Source organism: Miscanthus floridulus, chromosome 14, assembly GCF_019320115.1.
Source record: "Miscanthus floridulus cultivar M001 chromosome 14, ASM1932011v1, whole genome shotgun sequence".
Lineage (NCBI taxonomy): Eukaryota > Viridiplantae > Streptophyta > Magnoliopsida > Poales > Poaceae > Miscanthus > Miscanthus floridulus.
Genome location: NC_089593.1, coordinates 30,802,261 through 30,820,869, shown reverse-complemented (window position 1 = coordinate 30,820,869; position 18,609 = coordinate 30,802,261). Strand labels below are relative to the sequence as shown.

The following is an 18,609-nucleotide window of genomic DNA, read 5'->3' as shown; positions in this document are numbered from 1 at the left end:
GATGTACTCTGTCGTTTCTGGCTCGGTCATTTGCGATGTTGTACAGCCTAAATATCCATGCTTAAGATGCTTCTGTGAAAGAGAGTATCTTCCACACCTGACGCTGGATGTGATTTTCATATGGCGCACACACACAAAAAAAAGGAACACAAAACAGAATAAATGCACGAATTTTACTCAGGCAAGTATCCCCGGTTGCAATGCCATTCCATACTTTGGTATAAGCCTACTTTAAGGACTACATCCCATACAACTAGAATAATTTATAACTGAATTGCACACTAAGGATACGAGCATTTCTGCAATTCACTAATGACCATATGGAATCTTCTATTTTTTGTTCAAATCGATGTCCATGGCTTCTGCTGGTTTGTTCCCCCGAAAATCAGCCATTGCAGTGTCAAGTGTCCCCCTTATATGCTGGCACATCACCATCAGGTCTTGCAATGCATCTTTCAGAACATCCTTGGCTGGATCTCCTGCCAACATATCAAACCATCATATATCAGGAATTTAAGCCGAAGGCAGCTATTCAGAATCACTATTTTTACTGTAGACAGCAGGGATCACAAATTCACACAATAGCCTCTCGACGTTTCAAATAATAATATCGGTAACTACTCATCACAGGATTGCAGGTGCCACAACATTGTGTGCATTGGTAATTACTCGTTTTGACAAAAAAAAAGGGCGTACCCAGTGCAGAGAGCTCCCGCTCTGTGCGGGGTCCGGGGAAGGGTGTTAGTGGCAAGCTTTACCCTCGCCTGTGCAATGCGAGGAGACCGCGACTCGAACCTGGGACCTTCCGGTCACAGGCGGTAAGACTCTACCGCTTGCACCAGGCCCGCCCTTCTCGTTTTGACAAAACAATTCAGAAAATACTATTTTGTATTCTACGACAGGGAATGAAAATAGCCTCTCTGACATTTCAATGAACAATGTTGGCAGTTACAACTCATTGCGGCAGATGCCACAAAATCGTGTATCCTTCTTACAATACATTGGATCGACAGCAACAAAGTAAAAGGAATATGATTTCAAATTCTTAAAACCTCCATTCAAGAAGTGTTAGAAAGGAAGGGGGGAATTTGGGATCATATGCTATTGTATAGTACCTGTAGTCTGAACCCGTATGTTAACTTTGTTCTCAGCAGGATGAGGGATGCTGTATCCACAAAATGCCACCCTTGGGCTGCAACTTCGCAGAAGCAATTATAATGAGAAAAGCCATATACACTACACATACAAAATGCACACAACTTTGAGAAGTTTGGTCCAAAACTCCAAATACATACAAATTGAAACATACATTAAATTATAATGACCACAATTTAAATTCATCATATGATCATCTGAACCAGTCAAATATTTAGTGCACATGATTTAAACGTCATTAATCTAATGCAGGCATCCATAGTTCCTTAATGGTTGGATACATAGAAGATACAACCAAAGTACCAAAAATTTCAGGTTCTTCTTGCCCCTTTCTCGCTCAGGTGCCTAGGAGTTCCAGAAATTATTATCACATCAACAAAGAAACTGAATTTTTGCATGCTAAGGCTTACATGTTATCATCTGCCATTTTGTACCAGCAAAACATGCTCAACAGTGACAAGACACAGATTTATTTAAGCACTAAGGTATTCAATTTTCTGATAGTGATAGTCATCTCAAAGCAACATCATTGCATGCTAAAGAAGACAAATGACTCCTGCTGCTGACTGCATATACCATATAACAAAGCAAGGTCCAACAACCTTAAATACTGGTATCAACAAAACGTAATTGTCTTTGGTGAATATTTTTCTATAAATTAAACAGAACCAGAACGAGTGCAGGCTCCTATCTATCCTCACAATACCTGAACATGCTATATCCTTAAGAGAAGTAATATCAAATGATCATTTAGACTCATCTAAATTGACTTCAGACTTGTAATACTTGTTCAAGTTTTAAGTGTAGCTGTTTTCAGCCCATGCATAAGCCTGTAAAGAAAACATAAAGTTCTAGGCTTTAATTACAGAATAGTTGCAACTATGATTCAACCCCAATTATTCTAGGTTATTAATAACTTCCCAACCAAATTTTACTGCATGAAACTAAAAACTCAATTGCGTTGCTGGTGGCAACATCAGTTTCCCCAATTCATTCACTGTAAGGCAACATCAGTTTCCCCAATTCATTCACTGTAAAAACTGATTTGACACAACTTTCCACTGTATCCTCTCATAAGCAATCCAAGACTACAAAGCTGTCTAACTGGTGCATAAGCGACAAGGTACCCCTCTTCCAAATTATAGCTCAAATGTTCAATTTGGCTTTGCTCTAAGTCAAACTTATCTAATTTACAGAAAAATGTAGCAAGATCTACAACACCAAATTAGTTTCACTAAATTCTTCTCCATGAAATATGTTTTGATAGTATATTTATTCGAACCTGTAGATACTATAATATTTTCTAGAAATTGGTCAAATCTAGAGAAATTTGAATCAAAACAAAGCCAAAGTGATCTGGTTTTAAGTTATAACGGATGTAGTACAAGAAACAAAGACAAAAGAAAGGATAAATTGCGACTCACTCCTGGTTGAGGACGAATCTGACCGAGTTGGCGAGGGTATCATCCTCCTCCATGATAGAGAACGTCGACGAGCTCGAATCGTCCAAAGACCCGTGCTCCATAGCTCCCCTCCTTCAACAACGAATGCGCCTTTATTCCTTCGCCAAGAAACCAGCAGAGTAAGGCCGTAAGGGGCAACAACAAAGCTCGAGTGAATCAAACTCCGAAACAACGAAGAGAGCAGGGCCTTTCACGGCTCTACCTGATGCGGAAGCAGAGAGGGGGGCGATGCGAAGCCGAAGGCGAGTTCAACGGCGGGAGGTGGCGGCGCTGCGTGGCGTCCTGAAGAAGGGCAGCAATTTCACGTTATTAAGACGAAGGAGAAAAGTCACATTTGCCCTTGGTTTTTTGTTTTGTTTGAGAACAAGTTAATCTTTTTTATTTCGAGAAGATAAAAATATTCATATTTTTCAACCAAATAAGCAAATGAATTACTGCATTCTCCGATAAACATAAGTTCATCTATATGACACGCTGACCAATATGCATATCGTTAGTTACTAATTTCTTCTAGAAAACATATTCTTAGAATCCTTCAAATTATGTTCTTGGCCTAACTCTACACGTGTTTATAGGAAATTAAACTAATTATTTTTGGTAGATATAATTTTTTTAAAGAAGTTTAAAGTAAATTATTGTTAGTAGTGTTTTAAAAGAAATTTAAAGTAATTATTGTTGGTATTATAAGTTTACTTGAAGTATATTATTATTATTATTTATAAATAAATGTATCAGAATGGAGTAACTTCTTCTTTTGAAATTCTAAACAGCTAGTTTGCGGTGGATTTCTGAAATTCTGTCGTTTTTACCCTAAAAAATCACTTGTTGTTCCCAGTCTCCCAGACCCCTCCCAAAACCCTCGCTTCCTGTCCCATCCATGCCACAATCGCCATGAGCCACGGCAACCCCGCCGCCGTCTCAAGCAAGCGACCCTGTGACCCCTCCCTCGACGACGCCACGCCGTCGGCCAAGCTCCAGCGGTTCTCCGAGCCGTCAGACCCAACGCCGGCGGGGAAACCGAACGGCGGCGCGGCGACGGGAGTGGAGAGCGAGGTGATGGCCGTCGCGCGGAACCCTAGGGCGCAGAGGTACCTGGTCGCCGTGGAGTACATTGGCACCCGCTTCTCCGGCTCCCAGCAGCAGCCCAACCAGCGCACCGTCGTCGGCGTCCTCGAGGTAAGGCGCTTGCTAGTCTGAGATGTAAGATCAAAAGTAGTAGCCCAAGATGTTAGTGTAGTGCAAATGCAAATTCTGAAATTAATTTTTCTTGAGACGCTGATGCCCGAGAGTTTCGTTAGAGATAGCCTTGAGGATGATGGGATAATAGATAATTGCAGGGACATGGTGAATTTCTGGTCTGAATGTCTTGGATGTGACCTAGCTACCTTGTTTGGATGGCACTGGAGGAATTATTGCTTTAACTATGGTTGTGAATTGTGATAGTTATGTATGAATTGGTCACTGAATTAGAGGCTGCAAATGTTTTCCATCCACTCCTTCAAACCAGGTGGATGATGCCCTGACACTGTAGATATGTTGTTGAAACATCCATTTTATATTTTGTTGAAACATCTAATTAAATTTTGTTGTGAGACATGAAAAATGGTTCCAAGGCCTTTTCCTGTCACTTGTAAACTGGCAGCTGATCAATACAAATGACCATGTGCTTCCTGTTCCCAAAGGCTTTTTTGTGCCCTCCCTTGTCACCATTTACTGGCCCATGTACATGATTAAGATTATGTAGCTGATTATTACCATGATCATACTATCCATGCTACCAAAGATTTCAACACGTCTTTTTTATTTTGTATCTAACATTCTGCACTATATGCCTATATCCTTCCAAGATTAGTGTGTTTAATCCTCACCCTTTTACTGAAGTAGTGAACATATAATGCCCAGTTATCCCCATCCTGGATAAGTCTTTAGACTTCTACACTTTTTTTTTGATAGGACTTCTCCTACACTTGAATGCACAAAACATGAAGTTACAGAATTGGAGTTAAAGCCACTTGATGCTGAGATTTCTTCAATTTGGAGATGGCTAACCTTGTGGATTTTTACATGTTTAAAATTTAGAGGTAGCGACTTTAGATGTAGGAATAGGAAAATTTGTGACATTTGAACTACTTTTTTGCTCATATGATCTGATGCTTAAGGACAATTGGCTGATGATAGTTGAGCCTAGTGATCGACCTAAGATTAGCGGGAATGATAATCAGAATGCATATAGGGTAAACAAATTCCTACTTTCTGGTGCTTGGTCAATAAACTGGGTGGAAGATTGCTGTAGATTTGTGGCTCCCTAACGGAGAGGGAAAATTGCAAGGTTAGTAGTCAGAAGGTATAAAAAGAGTAACTGCTCTCTACTCGACAACTTTCTTACAGCTCATTTGATTCCATGGAATTAAAATAGACATGTCAAAAACAATGAGGGTCTGCCTCAAATAGAAGGAAATTTCGTTGTGCCTTCTGCCTTCCACAAATCTACAGGGGAAACTAGAGAACAAACAGTTTTAGGGATACATTAGGATCAGTGCTATTGTTTTCCGTTAGTCTTCCCATGTCATCTGTACATTGGCCTACAAAAGCAGTGAGGCTTCTGTATATACATCACATGGTATTGCAGCGGTAATACTAAACCACAATGCTTGCACTACCAATCCACTAATATGTTAGCAGCAAGCCTTCTATTGGTTTTTTAATGTCACCATCATTATCACCATCACCTGCAAGTCTGCAACACAGTTAATTATACTTACCGTCAAAACTATTGCCTCTTTGTCGATTACTTTAGTATTTATATAGCGTTTGCTTAGTAGTAGAGGCTAGGGAGTGGATGTTAGATCTAGCTAACAGTTTATCCTTTTTCTTTCTGTTATTTCAGGAGGCATTTCACAGATTTATTGGGCAGCCAGTTTCGATATTCTGTTCTAGCCGAACGGTATGAGAACTTGCTTTAATGCAAATGTGAATAAATTTAGTGCCTTCTAGGTTAGTATGTATCTTTGCCTTCTAGGTTAGTATCATAGTATGAGAACTTGCTTTAATGCAAATGCAAAGGCAAAAAATTCAATGGACTTTATCTTGTTGACATTTTTGCTTTGAACTTATGATGCTTTACTATATCTGTTCTGAGATGTCCTAGAATACCTGCTTTACTATTTCTTTTCTCAACAAAATGTTGTCCTAGCATACGAACTACCAGCCACAAATGCATTTGTATTTGCAAAATGGAATGATACTAGCAGATTCATCAAAAGTACGTCTGCATTATTATATTTTCAAAATCATAGCTAACATACAAATGCTCAAAGGTGTGCGATGGAGACTATGCTGGTGTCCAAACAATAAGTAAAACAGAAAGGAGGTTGTATTCAAATAAGCGTCAAATATGGAGCTAGGATTGAATCTTGCATGACATGCTATATGAGGCTTTGTTTATCTACTCCTTAGTTCCAAACATACTTTGCTGTGTAGGAAGAGTTCATCAGATCGTTGCTGTGGTTTGAGGCCTGATTAGTGGTTTTACTGATCTGTGATGCATACTTTTTTTCAGTACTTTGTTCTTGTAATGGTTACACTTCTCTGGACTCTGGGGATCTATTTTAATGTGTTTAATGCCCTTTGCTTTTGTTCAGGCTACTTTATCCTTGTACTGGCCACACTTCTATGGATTCTGGAGATCTATTTTAATGTGTTTATAATGTCGTTTGCTTTTGTTCAGGATGCAGGTGTTCATGCTTTATCAAATGTTTGTCATGTTGATGTGGAGCGGATAAGTAAAAGGAAGCCTGGTGAAGTTGTATGTACACAAAAACCATTCTTTTTCTTAACACTGTTTACCCACCAGGCCTTGTCTGCATCTATTGGCAGTATAAACTTATTTCATTTTTTATCTTTGCATGTTAAGTATGTGTATAATAATTGTTGTTGTGCCTGATTTACATCTTCTATGTTCTCCAAAATAGAATCTTACAAGCAATAGAATTACTCTTTCTGACCTTGACTCTAAATCGCCTACTTTGTCTGTTCTGAATTATAGGTCACTTTAGCTTTGTCCTAAGTCAAACTTCTCTAAATTTAACCAGGTTTAAAGAAAAATGCATCAACATCTATGACATCAATTAGTTTCATTATATTTCTATATGAAATGTCTTCACTTATTTGAACTTTTAGATGTTAATATGTTTTTCTAAAAACTTGTTCAGTTAGAGGTGTTTGACTTAGAACAAAGCTAAAGTGACCTATAATTTAGAACAGAGGAAGTAAATAGAAATATGTTTTCTAGAACAGCGGTACCTCTTATAACTTCTGCTGCTGATTTGCTTTTTCCTTTTTGCAGTTAACACCTCATGAGCCTGGAGTTGTAAAACGCGCTGTGAACCACTTTCTACTGGTAAGTTTTGGACTAAATGAAGTTGTGAATCTATCACTCATGGAAAACAAAATGAAAAATTTACATTGAAGATTTTCTTTTCATTTTGGTTGGATTGATCTGTTTTACTGAGTTGAATAAACCCCCAAATTTTTTTCTTTTTCTTGAACAAGAAAAAGGTGTTGCTGATTAAATTTGATTTGTCTAGGTTTCCATATTTGCTATAATTGGTCTCCTGCTGTTTATATTTATGTGCTCCACTTTTTTGTCCTTGCAGAAGAATGAAGGTGACATAATGGTGACTGATGTTCGCTGTGTTGCACCAGATTTTCATGCTAGATACAAAGCTCTAGAACGCACGTAGGTAGCAGAATATATAATACAATATGAGCATGTTTAAAATTGATCTTGTTCATATACTAATTTAAGTCTTGTGTCCAGTATTTATAAATGGCTTGCAGCTTTAAGATATGTACTAAAAAAATAATAGCTAAGCTAGCTCATAGATTACTCTGTTTCGCCTTCTGAAATGCTGAAAATGTTCACACTACATGTTTACTCTTTTTTTTTTGAAGATATCACTATCGCTTGCTTTCTGGACCTGAATCAACATCTGTCTTTGAGAAAAACTCTGCTTGGCATATATCTGAAGATTTGGATATTCAGGCAATGAAGGTGAAGTCTGTAGCTGTATTTTACTTGTTTGCTGATGTAAAATTGTGCTGCTGTTTTACTGATGGTGTCTCTTCTTCAGAAAGCATGCAGCATACTTGTTGGCCATCATGATTTCAGTTCATTTCGAGCAGCTGGATGTCAGGTGATATTTACTTCTTAACTATTGTGAATCATCAGGTTTTTGAAGTGCATGGAGTTCATAAAGAAGTGTATCATAGACAAAGGCACATTTTATCTCTTTATCATGATGTTTAGGACTTCTGCTATTAGGCTTTCACTGCTCCCTTGCTGTAGGGACATTTCGCCTTTCCACTGCAACCACATTGATAAACCAAATGGGTTGGTCAGAATACAAATTAAAGTTGTGAAGTACACTTGTCTTAAATTTTCCTTTACAAGTTACCTTTTCAATAACGTAATTTATGTTTGCCTTTTTTTGGGGTTGCATCTCAAAAGGACAAATAAAGTCTTTTAAAAAGCAAAGTTGCTTGGTAGCCCATGGGATAAGGCCTAGGTGGGCTAGGTGGCAAAGACACTATCCAGGGTGTTGCCTAGCACATATGCACCTGGGCAGCCATTTTTTAAACTAGTGCAGATTTTGTGTACAGGGGTGTGGGCATCCCCATTAGTGAATAAATCATGCACACAATACCCATAACCTTAAGTATATCTGCAACAATTCAGTTTCAAATTCATTCTAGATGTCAAGAAACAAAATCAAAGATGAATTTGAGATTAAACCATTGCAGGTTTATTTGATTGTGTGTACTACATACATGATTCTTGTGATGATTTTTTTTGGAAATATTGCAACATGTTGGATTAACTATATGTTGGTTAAAGTGGATGCCCAAACCCCAGGGCACCAATGAATTATGCTTTTAAACAATGTAACAGAATGAAAATTCTAAACTCCACCTCCAGTTTTCACAAGTGCTCTCTTGGGTTATAAAACTGTTTGCATGCCATTGATGTCTTTTAATAACTATTGCTTGCAGGCAAACTCTCCAGTGCGAACTCTGGATGAACTTAGTGTTACAGAAGTATTCCCTTTCATGTTTTTTCCTTCAAGTGTGGAAAGATCAGAGTTGGAATCATCAAATGGCTCTCTTGTTTATTCAAGGACACCAGACATAGAATCTTCTGGGAAAGGATCTGATGGTTGCTGTACCAGCAGTGTGAAATCAGAACTTGAGAATGGAGAAGACTTTGGAAAGAGATCAAGGCACCGCTGCTTTGTTGTTACTGCAAGGGCACGGTCTTTTCTTTACCATCAGGTTACTTTGTTTTCTTGAATGTCAGATTTCTTAGTTACTCTTGGCATGTTTGTTCTTGATTTTTAGAGTGTTAATTAACACCAAAACTTGTGATTTGTGCTGGTGTATATTGGATTATAAGTACTCTTATTCTCTACCTGATGTGATGCTCAGTTGATCTACTTTCTTCATCATTGTTTATATGCATTGTGTTAGAAGTAAAGGCGGAAATGTTAATAAGATCTCTAGTGGATATTGGGTCAAATTCTGATCTCTCCGTTATGTCCTAGTAATTGAGGATCTCCAAGTTATGTCTCAAGTTTTTCACGTCTTATCTATGTATGGTTAAACGTGATACAATTTGTATCTGAGTGCCTTTAGAGTAAAATTCATTGACATCGCTTTTACCATTTGTGTTGGTAGCCACACTTTCTTTATTTTATAACTTGATGGATGCTGCTGTCACAGTATCCATATGGGAAGCTGTATGCTCTATCCATTTGTTATTACTGTTATGCTTTTTTGGCTAGTTCTCTGATGCCCTATTTGACACAGGTAAGGTTGATGGTCGGTCTTCTAAAATCTGTTGGGACAGGAGATCTAACAACTGCAGATGGTCTGGTTTTATGTTCTTCAACTTATCTGAATACCTTTTTTGCTTCATGATTCATGATGGTGCATTGAAGTGAATATTACTTTTGATGCAGTTGAGAGAATTCTTGATGCAAAGACGGTGACTGCTGCACCCCATATGGCACCTGCTTGTGGTCTGTACCTTGCTAACGTGAAATATGATCTGAATACTTGAAGGCAAGTTTTGTCTAGTGGCTTCTGTCGATGGGCGTCCAGGTTTTGTCAGCTGTTGGCTATCAAAGGTATACCTGAATCCAATTTATGAATAGTGCACCTCAGTGACTACAACTTTGAAGTATCTGTACCAGGCCAAATAAGACATCCAAACATGTCCTTTGCTATAAGTTCAGGCTGATCAAGAATGATGCACATTGTACACCTTGTAGTCATCTCTAATTTTACTGTAGTTTGATCAAGAATTATATGCTGCCACTTGCCAAAGCCTTCAGTTGCCTGTTTTGTCCATTGAAGCTTGCATGGTGATTGAAAACCTAGAATTAATTTTGTCCGTCAGAAAAATAGCTGGCTTCATTTTCTTCTTAATATAATGATGATACACCTGCATGTTTGAGAAAAAAAAAATAGCAGGCTTCATTCTAGTTAAGTTCAACTATCCAGTCTTTAAACTGAAGTTGGATTCACCTGATTTCTTTGGGGTACATAGTGTTGAACTGAGGTGCAAAATTTTATTTCTTGGTTTTCTCATGACTACCTGGTTCTAGATATATAAGTAGCCAAAGCCAAATGTGCAGAGTGCAGTATTGAAAGTACCCTTTTCTGTTCCTTAATAAATCTCATGACTGCAAGAGAACTTTCTTCAAGGAGTCAAGAACAACTTTTCTTCTAGTTTTCTTGTGTTAAGCCATGTATAGAAACTGATGCATTTTATTCATCTCCACGGGATCAGGTTAAATCTTCATGAATCCAAAAGTTCGCAATCAGAAAAGCAACTGCTTTATTCTCGTCAGTTTCTGTTGTGCATTCAGATGATCAGATCTTAGTGACATATGAACCTTCTTTAGAAGACTATATAAACACTAGGCAGGCAATCTTACGGCATTTTCTTACTGGAGGATAGGATCCATTTTTCTGACATTTAGATGATAAAGTAACTTCTTTTGTCACTACTCTTAGAATGAGGGGTTGTGATTGACCAGGACCTGTTCTCTGTGAACTTCCGCCTCCTTAGCAATCCACTTATTCAGGATAGTTCGGTATGAATGGTAGACATTTTCAGAACTTTAACACAGCTTAGCTAATAATCGCACATTCCTATGATTCCTAGTCCTGTGTTCTATCTGTAATATTGGTGATGTTGGAACTGCAACTGATTACACCTTTATGCGTTATGCCTTCCATTGATGTGATCTGCTGGAGTCGTGCTCTGAGAATATTTGGGTTTATCTTTACCCACTTTCTTCATTTTGAGATATGTTTTCCAAATCTAATCACCAAAGTGAAGCTGTGTTCATGTGTTCGAAGGGGGGAAAAATGCAGTTGTGTTCATCGATCACCTACCTTTTCCTTGTGTGTATTGATTGAAAGCACTATTGGTCTCTTCAGTTCCGTGTATGCCTTTGTAGTCTGGTCCGCTGTAATGTGCGAGAGCATATACACTATGTGATGCTGACCTATATGATGTGGAGCTACATAAAGGAGTTTGCCCAGAAAAGAGAGCACAAGGGCAAATCTCATGGAGGCAAGCGGAGATGCCCCTGAGTAGCGGTGGTAGCCGCTATCTTTGCCGAGGTCTTGCTTTGGGGAGACAGCCTACGGTGTGAATCTATCAGAATTGAGGTTTCTTTCCGCCATTTACAGAGATGAGGAGCTGGATGCTCCTCTCTTTTACCGCCACTACAGGTGCTAGCCGCATCACCGTTTCCAGGGCCGCGGCGATTTGGACTGGAAGGACGAGACGTGTCTCAGGGCGCTGGTTTTACTATAGAAGTAGTGGGATGCTGAAATAAGATAAATGACTGGAAAAGAGCAATGACAGGTCCAGAGATTGCACATTCAGTCCTCTTGCTGACTAGTGAGATTGGTTAAGAACCAAAGGAGAAGCATCCATCAAACTTGTCGGCCTCAAGATGCAAATGTATTCCCCCATACTTCACGTTTCCCGTTTGACCAAGTTTTTAATAAATAGTATTCACATTTATGACTCTAAATTAATCTATTATAAAAATACATTTTATAATTAATTTAATGATATTTGCTTTATATTATAAATATTTATATTTTTTATTTATAATTGGTCAAACTTGATATACTAAAACATGAAACATGATACGGTTCTAGAATTGCATTTTTTTTTGGGACGGAGGATGATGCTTTTGTTCAAGATATGAGAAAGGGTGGTTGGGGTTTCGTGACCTGGGGACCATGCCGGGGCGGGGATGTCCTCTTGGCAAGGGCTGGCAGATTATCCAATGTCTATGTCTCTATGATGCACTGATGGCAGAGGCAGTGGCTCGCTTAAAGGCGTTAGTTAGAGTCAGCTGCAACAAATGGCATTTCACGGGTGCAGCTAGAAACTGATTCTGCACTTCTGAAGACGGCAGTTCTGTGATTCTGTCCTCGGAGATGAACCTGGCTCCGGGAGGCAAGCTTTGTAGCGATATTCTTTGAATGTTTTTTGATGCCCGGATTGTGTAACTCGTCTGCGCATGAGATGGCAAGTTTAGGTTTGAGTTAGGACCCGGATCATGTCAATGTTTGGATGAATTCCCTCACAGAGTTTGTTAAACTTTGTGTTGCTCGCGATACCGCTGAGCTTTTTTTTTTTCTTTTTTTGAGGGGACACCGTTGAGCTTTTGGTTAATGATGAAAGGCCCTAGAGCCTGTTGTGGATTAAAAAAAGGGCCCGCAAGCCCACGAGAGGCAGCTGAGTTTGCGGATGTGCGTGGCAGCGGCCCGCAAGAGGCAGCTGAAGCCTGCTTTGCATAGGATACATATTTTCCATAAAAACAAAATTCACGCTGGCTTTATTTTCCATAAAATATTGATTATTTTAATCCAAAAAGGATAAATATTTTTGTGGTACCATCTTTTGAATTAAATTTTCAGAAGCTAGCCTTTTTTCCTGCCACAAGACAGGGTGTGGCAAATAATTAAAATACGTTTATGCATTAATTTATCTGTACAGATGGTACCTCATGGCGTAAACAAAATAATAGGATTATGAAAATTTTATTCACCACATGGCATTATTAAAATATTTGTTTTAAGCTATAATATATTGTTTTTTTACTGGCACGACAAAAGCAACAAGCATAGAACTGAGTTTATATCTTCAATCAACTTTGTTTGTCCTTCCCAAATCAACAAATCTTTCCATATATAGTTAAGTACAATTGCTTTGAAACAACACAAAGCCACAGTGCCTCACAATATCAATTTCAATCCAAGTTCATGGGCGGTAGATTTTTTTGTTCACACTGGTCAAAGAGCACTACAGCAGTTCATAAATAAAAACTGAAGATGTGAATAAAGATATCCAAGACATTACTATACTTACTCCTAAAATACAATGGTGCATATGTTAGGGAATGCGTGAAAACAAAACTGACCACTTTACATGCAGATGATCATTACCGCCAATGCATTGATGTTTTACTCCTATGTGTCCTAGACTAATGGCTTGTTTTCTGTTAAATCTATGCATAAATACCTAGTCAGTACATGACTAAAGTTACCTAGGAAATTTGGCATATGCATGTGTCCCTGAAAATTAAGATTTTTCATTATTGGTTCTTAAAGAAGGAGGTAGTTACAAAAGACAACATAGCTACAATGAACTAGAATGGAAGTAAGACTTGTTGTTTTTTAACAAATCTGAAACTATCCAGACTTGTTTTTTTATTGTCATTATGCCATTTTCTTTGGCGTGGTGTGTTTGCTTTGTTTGGCGTCCAACCACTAAGGAACACCAACCATCTTTTCAATAATTAGTTAAAACTAGGGGGTTGCAAACATGTAATACCCTAAAATTTGCATTATTTTAAAATAGTAAAATTTGATTTATTTATGCAATTATATGTGCATTTCAAATTTACGAAATAATATTTTTTATGAAATTAAAAGTAAATATAAGGATAGAAACATGTTGATGCATTCATGCTGTTGCATATTTATTTCTGTGATGGGTGGTTTTGTTTCAAATGCTAAAAGGTTTTAAAAACCTTTTGAAAATGAGTTTGGAAAATTTATTTGGAAAAAGAAAAAGGAAATTCCTTTCCCTCCCCTCCTTTCCTCATTTTCGGCCCGCGGGCCATTTCCCCGCCGGCCGCTTACCCCCCTTTTTCCCCCCTCCTCCAGTTTTCCTTCCTGGGCCGACCCACTCGGGCGGGCTGACAACCGCCGCTGCCGCGCCCTCCTCCTTTTCTTCCCTCGCTGACAGCCGGGCCCGCCTACCAGCGCCATCCTCAACCTCCTCCCGCACGCCCCGCGCTCGGTCAAGCGCAACCGCCGCCCCGCTCCTAGCGTCGTGGGCGCGTCGCCCCGCTCCTAGCGTCGTGGGCGCGTCGCCCCGCTCCCCAGCCTCATTTAAAAGGAAGCCGAGGCCGAGCCGCCCTCTCTGTTGCCCCCGCTCCTTCTTCGTGTTCGCCGAGCACAGCGAAAGCCGAAAACCACCGCACCGACGAGCCGAGGTCCGTCGTCTGCCCCTCCGCGCGGACAGCCATCCTCGAGCCGCCGTCGACTCCGTTTTTCCCCGCTGTGAGAACCCCCTTGCTCCCCTCTTTCTCCCCGTGCCATTATTTTCTTGTTTCACGGCTTATAGGGCCCGTTTCTGGTGCGCCGTGAGCTCCACGCCGCCGGCCATGGCCGCCACCGCGCCAACCGTGTCCTCTGGCCCTGTTTTCGGCCTGGGCGGGTTCCCCTTCACTCCCTCTATTCTCCGGTGCTCTCGGATGAGCAAACCGAGGCCTGTAGGGCCCGTACCAAGTGCGCCGGTGACCTCCTTGCCGCCGGCAATGGCAGCGCCGCCGCTGGAGCCACTATTCCCGACTGACACCTCTTTCTCTCTCCCTCCCATCTATTCTGAGCCGTCCATCACATGATCAACGGTCCACAAAGGCCGATACCCCTTCGCGTGTAATTTTGCTAAAGAGACCCCCTGGTTTCGCCTAATTGAACCCACAGTCCTCGCTGTTTTGAATAATTCCAGATTTAATTTTATTTAAATTCAAAAATAGTTTCTTCTATTTACAGAAATGCCACTACACTGTTTTGCTCATAAAATCGTCGTTTTAGCTCCGAATTGACCTGTTCAAATTGCGTTAGATTCGTAATAAAGTTCTCTACATGTTAGTACCACTGTTTACCATGTTTGCAACTTTTAAATTTCATGGTTAGGTTTATTAAATAAATTGCTATAGGAAACCCTGTTTAATTCGTAATTTTCGCGTTTTAGCTCCGATTTTCGTGAACTTCGCGTTGATGTGATTGTAGCGAGACATAGATTCTTTTCAGAAACATTTTATCTTGTTTTCTATACTGCTGGTGTACTGTTCTAATTATAGGATTGTTTGCTTCACATGAATGCCTTTGGATGTTATATGTTGCCGTGTTGGTCGCGTTCAGACGGTGAGGAGAACGTTGGAGACCAAGAATTCTTCGACGACCAGCAGGATCAGCAGGAGTTTGCTAACCAAGGCAAGTATAGCATGGGACCTACCTTGATGTCCTATTCACCTTTATTAATTACTCATTTGCATGTGTCTAATTTTGATACCGGTAAGGACATCCTAGTGATTGATTATCCTGTTTCCTTGTTCTCCTACGGGTTACATGCATATAGGTAGTTTGCTAGCGCTCAATATAACTATACATGAGCTACATAATGAACAATGATTCTATGAAAAGAAAAGGTAAAAGTTGCTTTTAAACAACTGAATTATAGGGCGAAGGAGCAAATGACTTTTGATCATGATGCTCTCGGCCCTCCATAAGGACTTATCTGTCGGCAAAAGCTGGGACTGACAGTGCAACTGTAAGAGTCACATGGCTCTAACTTTAGCTCAGTAATAGGACCTTTTCTAGCTTGTTAGAGGTTACCTTTATGGCGTAAAAGGGGCTTGCCATGTTGGGTATAGGGCTGCCTCTGTTCCTATGTGTATAGCCACGATGGATATGTGCCATAGGAAAGGGGGGTTCCTACATCTGCCTGCCGAGGAAACCTAGCGGCCCTAACTTGTTAGAGAAACCTATGAAATGGCTTCATAGTGTACCCTGCCCGCTCACCTTGGCAGTGATATGTGAGTAATTAACCCGGGCATATGGAAAACACGACTCGCGGTGAATGTGCACAACCTCTGCAGAGGGTTACAAACTGTTATAACAGCCGTGCTCATGGTCACGAGCGGCCCAGAAAACTCACAGAATAACTGGTTACTTATTGTTGTTCATTTATGATGTTATACGTTGATAATATGATCTAAATGATTCAGACATCTGAATATGTGGGTTTAAATGGGAGCTTAAGCATAACTTGATAATAGTTGATGATAAAATCTTGACCTACTAAAAAGTGCTAACTGCAGTAAACCAGAGTCACCCTTTTTGCGCTTTCATAACCCAATGTTATCTTATTAAGTACGGGAAGTACTTACACTTGTTTACTTTCTATATTTGGATAAAAATCTCGGATGGGTAACAGATGACAACGTGTATGAGAAGTTTTCTGAGGACTATTAGGCTTGTGGTCAACTAGTTGACCGTCCCTATGTTGGAGCTACCATGAGAGAGCTATCTTTTTATTTTCCGCTGTGTTGTGTAAGACAATGTGATGTTATTAATCGTGATGTAAGATACACCGTGATGATACTTCTTATAATTTGTCAACTTGTGTGTGTGACTGATCCCTGGGCACACATGAGTTTAGTGCATTCAATTTTATCCTTAAAATTGGGTGTGACAAATTGGTATTAGAGCCGTATTGACTGTAGGACGCAAGCCTAGTTAGAATTGGTCGTTTTAGCATCTTTGCTCCACTGGTTTCCTGCTTACTGTCTCATTCTTGTTATTTTATTAAAGTATTTATGCTATTCATACCTTAATCTATTATATAAAAATTTTGATTCTAATTCTATCTTACTCTAAATCTATAGATGTCTTGTAACCCGAAGACCGCCCGCCTCAGCACTGTAGGCTACCGCGCTATGTTCACCCCCATGCTCCACAGGCGAAGAAGGAGATTGTGATCATCTCCGATGATGAGGTGGAACCCTTGATCGAGGATGATGAGGAGTGGATGGCTACCTCGACACCTGCACCTGCTCCTACTCCAGCTGTTGCACCTGTCTATGCTGCTGTAGCTACCATAGCGAAGTCGTCAGCTACTTCACCTACGCCTGTGCCATCCCCAGCTGTCCCTATGGTGGATGAGGAGATGGACTGGAAGTGCAAATACTACTTCAAGCCAGCCCCGGAGACGGCCTACTACCACACCCTTCTTACTCATGTGTTGGATGACTATTACCCTGATCTGCACGCCTCCATCAACTATCACTGTGTAGAGTACCAGCATCCTTTGGAGGCAACCTTTTGGAAGGTGGAGCTGGTTGTCACCGCCTGAAATGACATAAATAATGGACATGAGGTGGAGACTGTTCATCGTGCCACTGCCAGACGGGCCCATGCATTGGATGGCATGGAAGATGCAGCGCAGGACGCCTACATCTACTACCATGGTCGTCGTTTTGAGGCCATGAAGGAGGATCATTTTAGGTTCCTTCCTCGCAATGATCATGAGGGTAATTGGCAGGTCCTAGCACCACCAGAAAGTGATCCAACTCTGGAAGCAACTGTGCAACATGTCCATGCTATGCAGGGGGTAGATGAGGAAGTCAAGGGAGAGCTGCGTGCATCACAGAGGGCCGAGAGGCGTCTCCAGAAGCAAGTTGATGAACTACGTGCTCAACTTGGGCTGCCACCGATCTACAAGAAGAAGCGCCGGTCATTCACCATGATTGACACCGCCCCATAGGTGTTAGGTTCCTTGTTTAAAGTTGCGACGTTGTTAGTTCGTATGTCATGTCTAGTCTTGTTCTGTCTTGTAAACTTGAGTGATTAGATGTTTTTAAATTGTGAACTTGGATGATTTAGAGTTTGTTTGATTGCTGGAGATTTGTGGGCATATCCACAAAATTCCATAGGTTTGAACCTTAAGTTTAGATGGAGTCTTAATGCAGATGGGTTTGCTTTATCTTATTTCTGCTGTGCTGTTTTCTAGAGCAATCTGTGTTCTTTATCTTGCATCTCAAAATCTGGGCTGCCAAAAATTCTGAAATTTTTGTGGAGATATCTAGACTTCTGTATCTTTCAAATGTCTCTAGAATCACATCAATATCTATTCAGGTTTGTGAGATCTAGCTATCACAAGTTGATGTTCCTGTGTAGACTGGAACCTAGAATAGATTCGGTTTAGCTCTATTTTTGATCATGTATATACCAGAATCTGTAAAAGTGTTCTAAATAAAAGTTGTAGCTAATCTCCTAAGCTTTCCAACCGTTCTTGGTACACCTCTGTGGGATCTCTTAAACTCAAGTTATGACAGATTTACCAAACTGATGTAATTGAATCTTGTCCAGAAAGTTTTCAGCATTGTTCATTATCTTTCATAAGCTTTCTATAAATTGGAAATCTCTAAAATTTTGCGTATTTGTTGGAAAACAGATGGCCTCAGGAGGAGGAAGAGGCAGAGGCTGTGGTCGTGGACGTGATGCTCTCATAAATCCACCACCACCGCCACTAGTGACTATGGAGCAATTGATGGGAATGCAAGCACAGTTGATGCAAGCCATGATGCAACGCTTGGATAGCGAACCTACAAGAGGACCACCGCCTGTTCAGGTTAGAGACAAGCATGGAGAATTCATGAAGGGTCGCCCACCAGTGTTCACCCATGCCTTAGACCCTTTGGAGGCAGATGATTGGTTGCGTGCTATGGAAAAGCAACTTAACATAGCACAATGCAATGATCTTGAGAAGGTGTTGTATGCTTCTGGTCAACTCCAGGGAGCAGCTCAGGATTGGTGGGATTCTTTC

The 18,609-nt window shown here is 40.3% G+C and overlaps 2 protein-coding genes across 7 annotated transcripts; one reads left to right on the top strand and one right to left on the bottom strand.

Moving 5' to 3' along the window:
* Positions 1 to 143: 143 nt before the first annotated feature.
* On the bottom strand, positions 144 to 2,950 carry LOC136505604 (uncharacterized). 4 transcript variants are annotated; one of them, XM_066500760.1, is made up of 4 exons: positions 2,821 to 2,950; positions 2,580 to 2,716; positions 1,116 to 1,198; positions 144 to 479 (listed from the first exon to the last, which is right to left on the bottom strand). In XM_066500760.1, exons 2-4 carry the CDS (start codon positions 2,678 to 2,680, stop codon positions 331 to 333), a joined length of 333 nt encoding a protein of 110 aa, XP_066356857.1. In that variant the 5' UTR covers positions 2,681 to 2,716; positions 2,821 to 2,950; the 3' UTR covers positions 144 to 330. The 4 variants fall into 4 exon arrangements, with proteins under 4 accessions (XP_066356857.1, XP_066356860.1, XP_066356858.1 ...); XM_066500763.1 differs by having other exon boundaries at positions 1,116 to 1,192; XM_066500761.1 differs by having other exon boundaries at positions 2,580 to 2,708; positions 2,821 to 2,939.
* Positions 2,951 to 3,476: 526 nt separating this feature from the next.
* LOC136505012 (uncharacterized) lies at positions 3,477 to 10,926 on the top strand. Of its 3 annotated transcripts, XR_010771064.1 has the most exons (11): positions 3,477 to 3,794; positions 5,506 to 5,562; positions 6,346 to 6,423; positions 6,964 to 7,017; positions 7,274 to 7,356; positions 7,572 to 7,671; positions 7,751 to 7,813; positions 8,670 to 8,948; positions 9,483 to 9,543; positions 9,635 to 9,802; positions 10,468 to 10,926. XR_010771064.1 is itself a non-coding variant. In XM_066500074.1 (10 exons), exons 1-10 carry the CDS (start codon positions 3,510 to 3,512, stop codon positions 9,733 to 9,735), a joined length of 1,161 nt encoding a protein of 386 aa, XP_066356171.1. In that variant the 5' UTR covers positions 3,477 to 3,509; the 3' UTR covers positions 9,736 to 10,453. The 3 variants fall into 3 exon arrangements, 1 of the variants encoding a protein (XP_066356171.1); XR_010771065.1 differs by lacking the exon at positions 6,346 to 6,423; XM_066500074.1 differs by lacking the exon at positions 10,468 to 10,926 and having other exon boundaries at positions 9,635 to 10,453.
* The last annotated feature ends 7,683 nt before the right edge of the window (positions 10,927 to 18,609 follow it).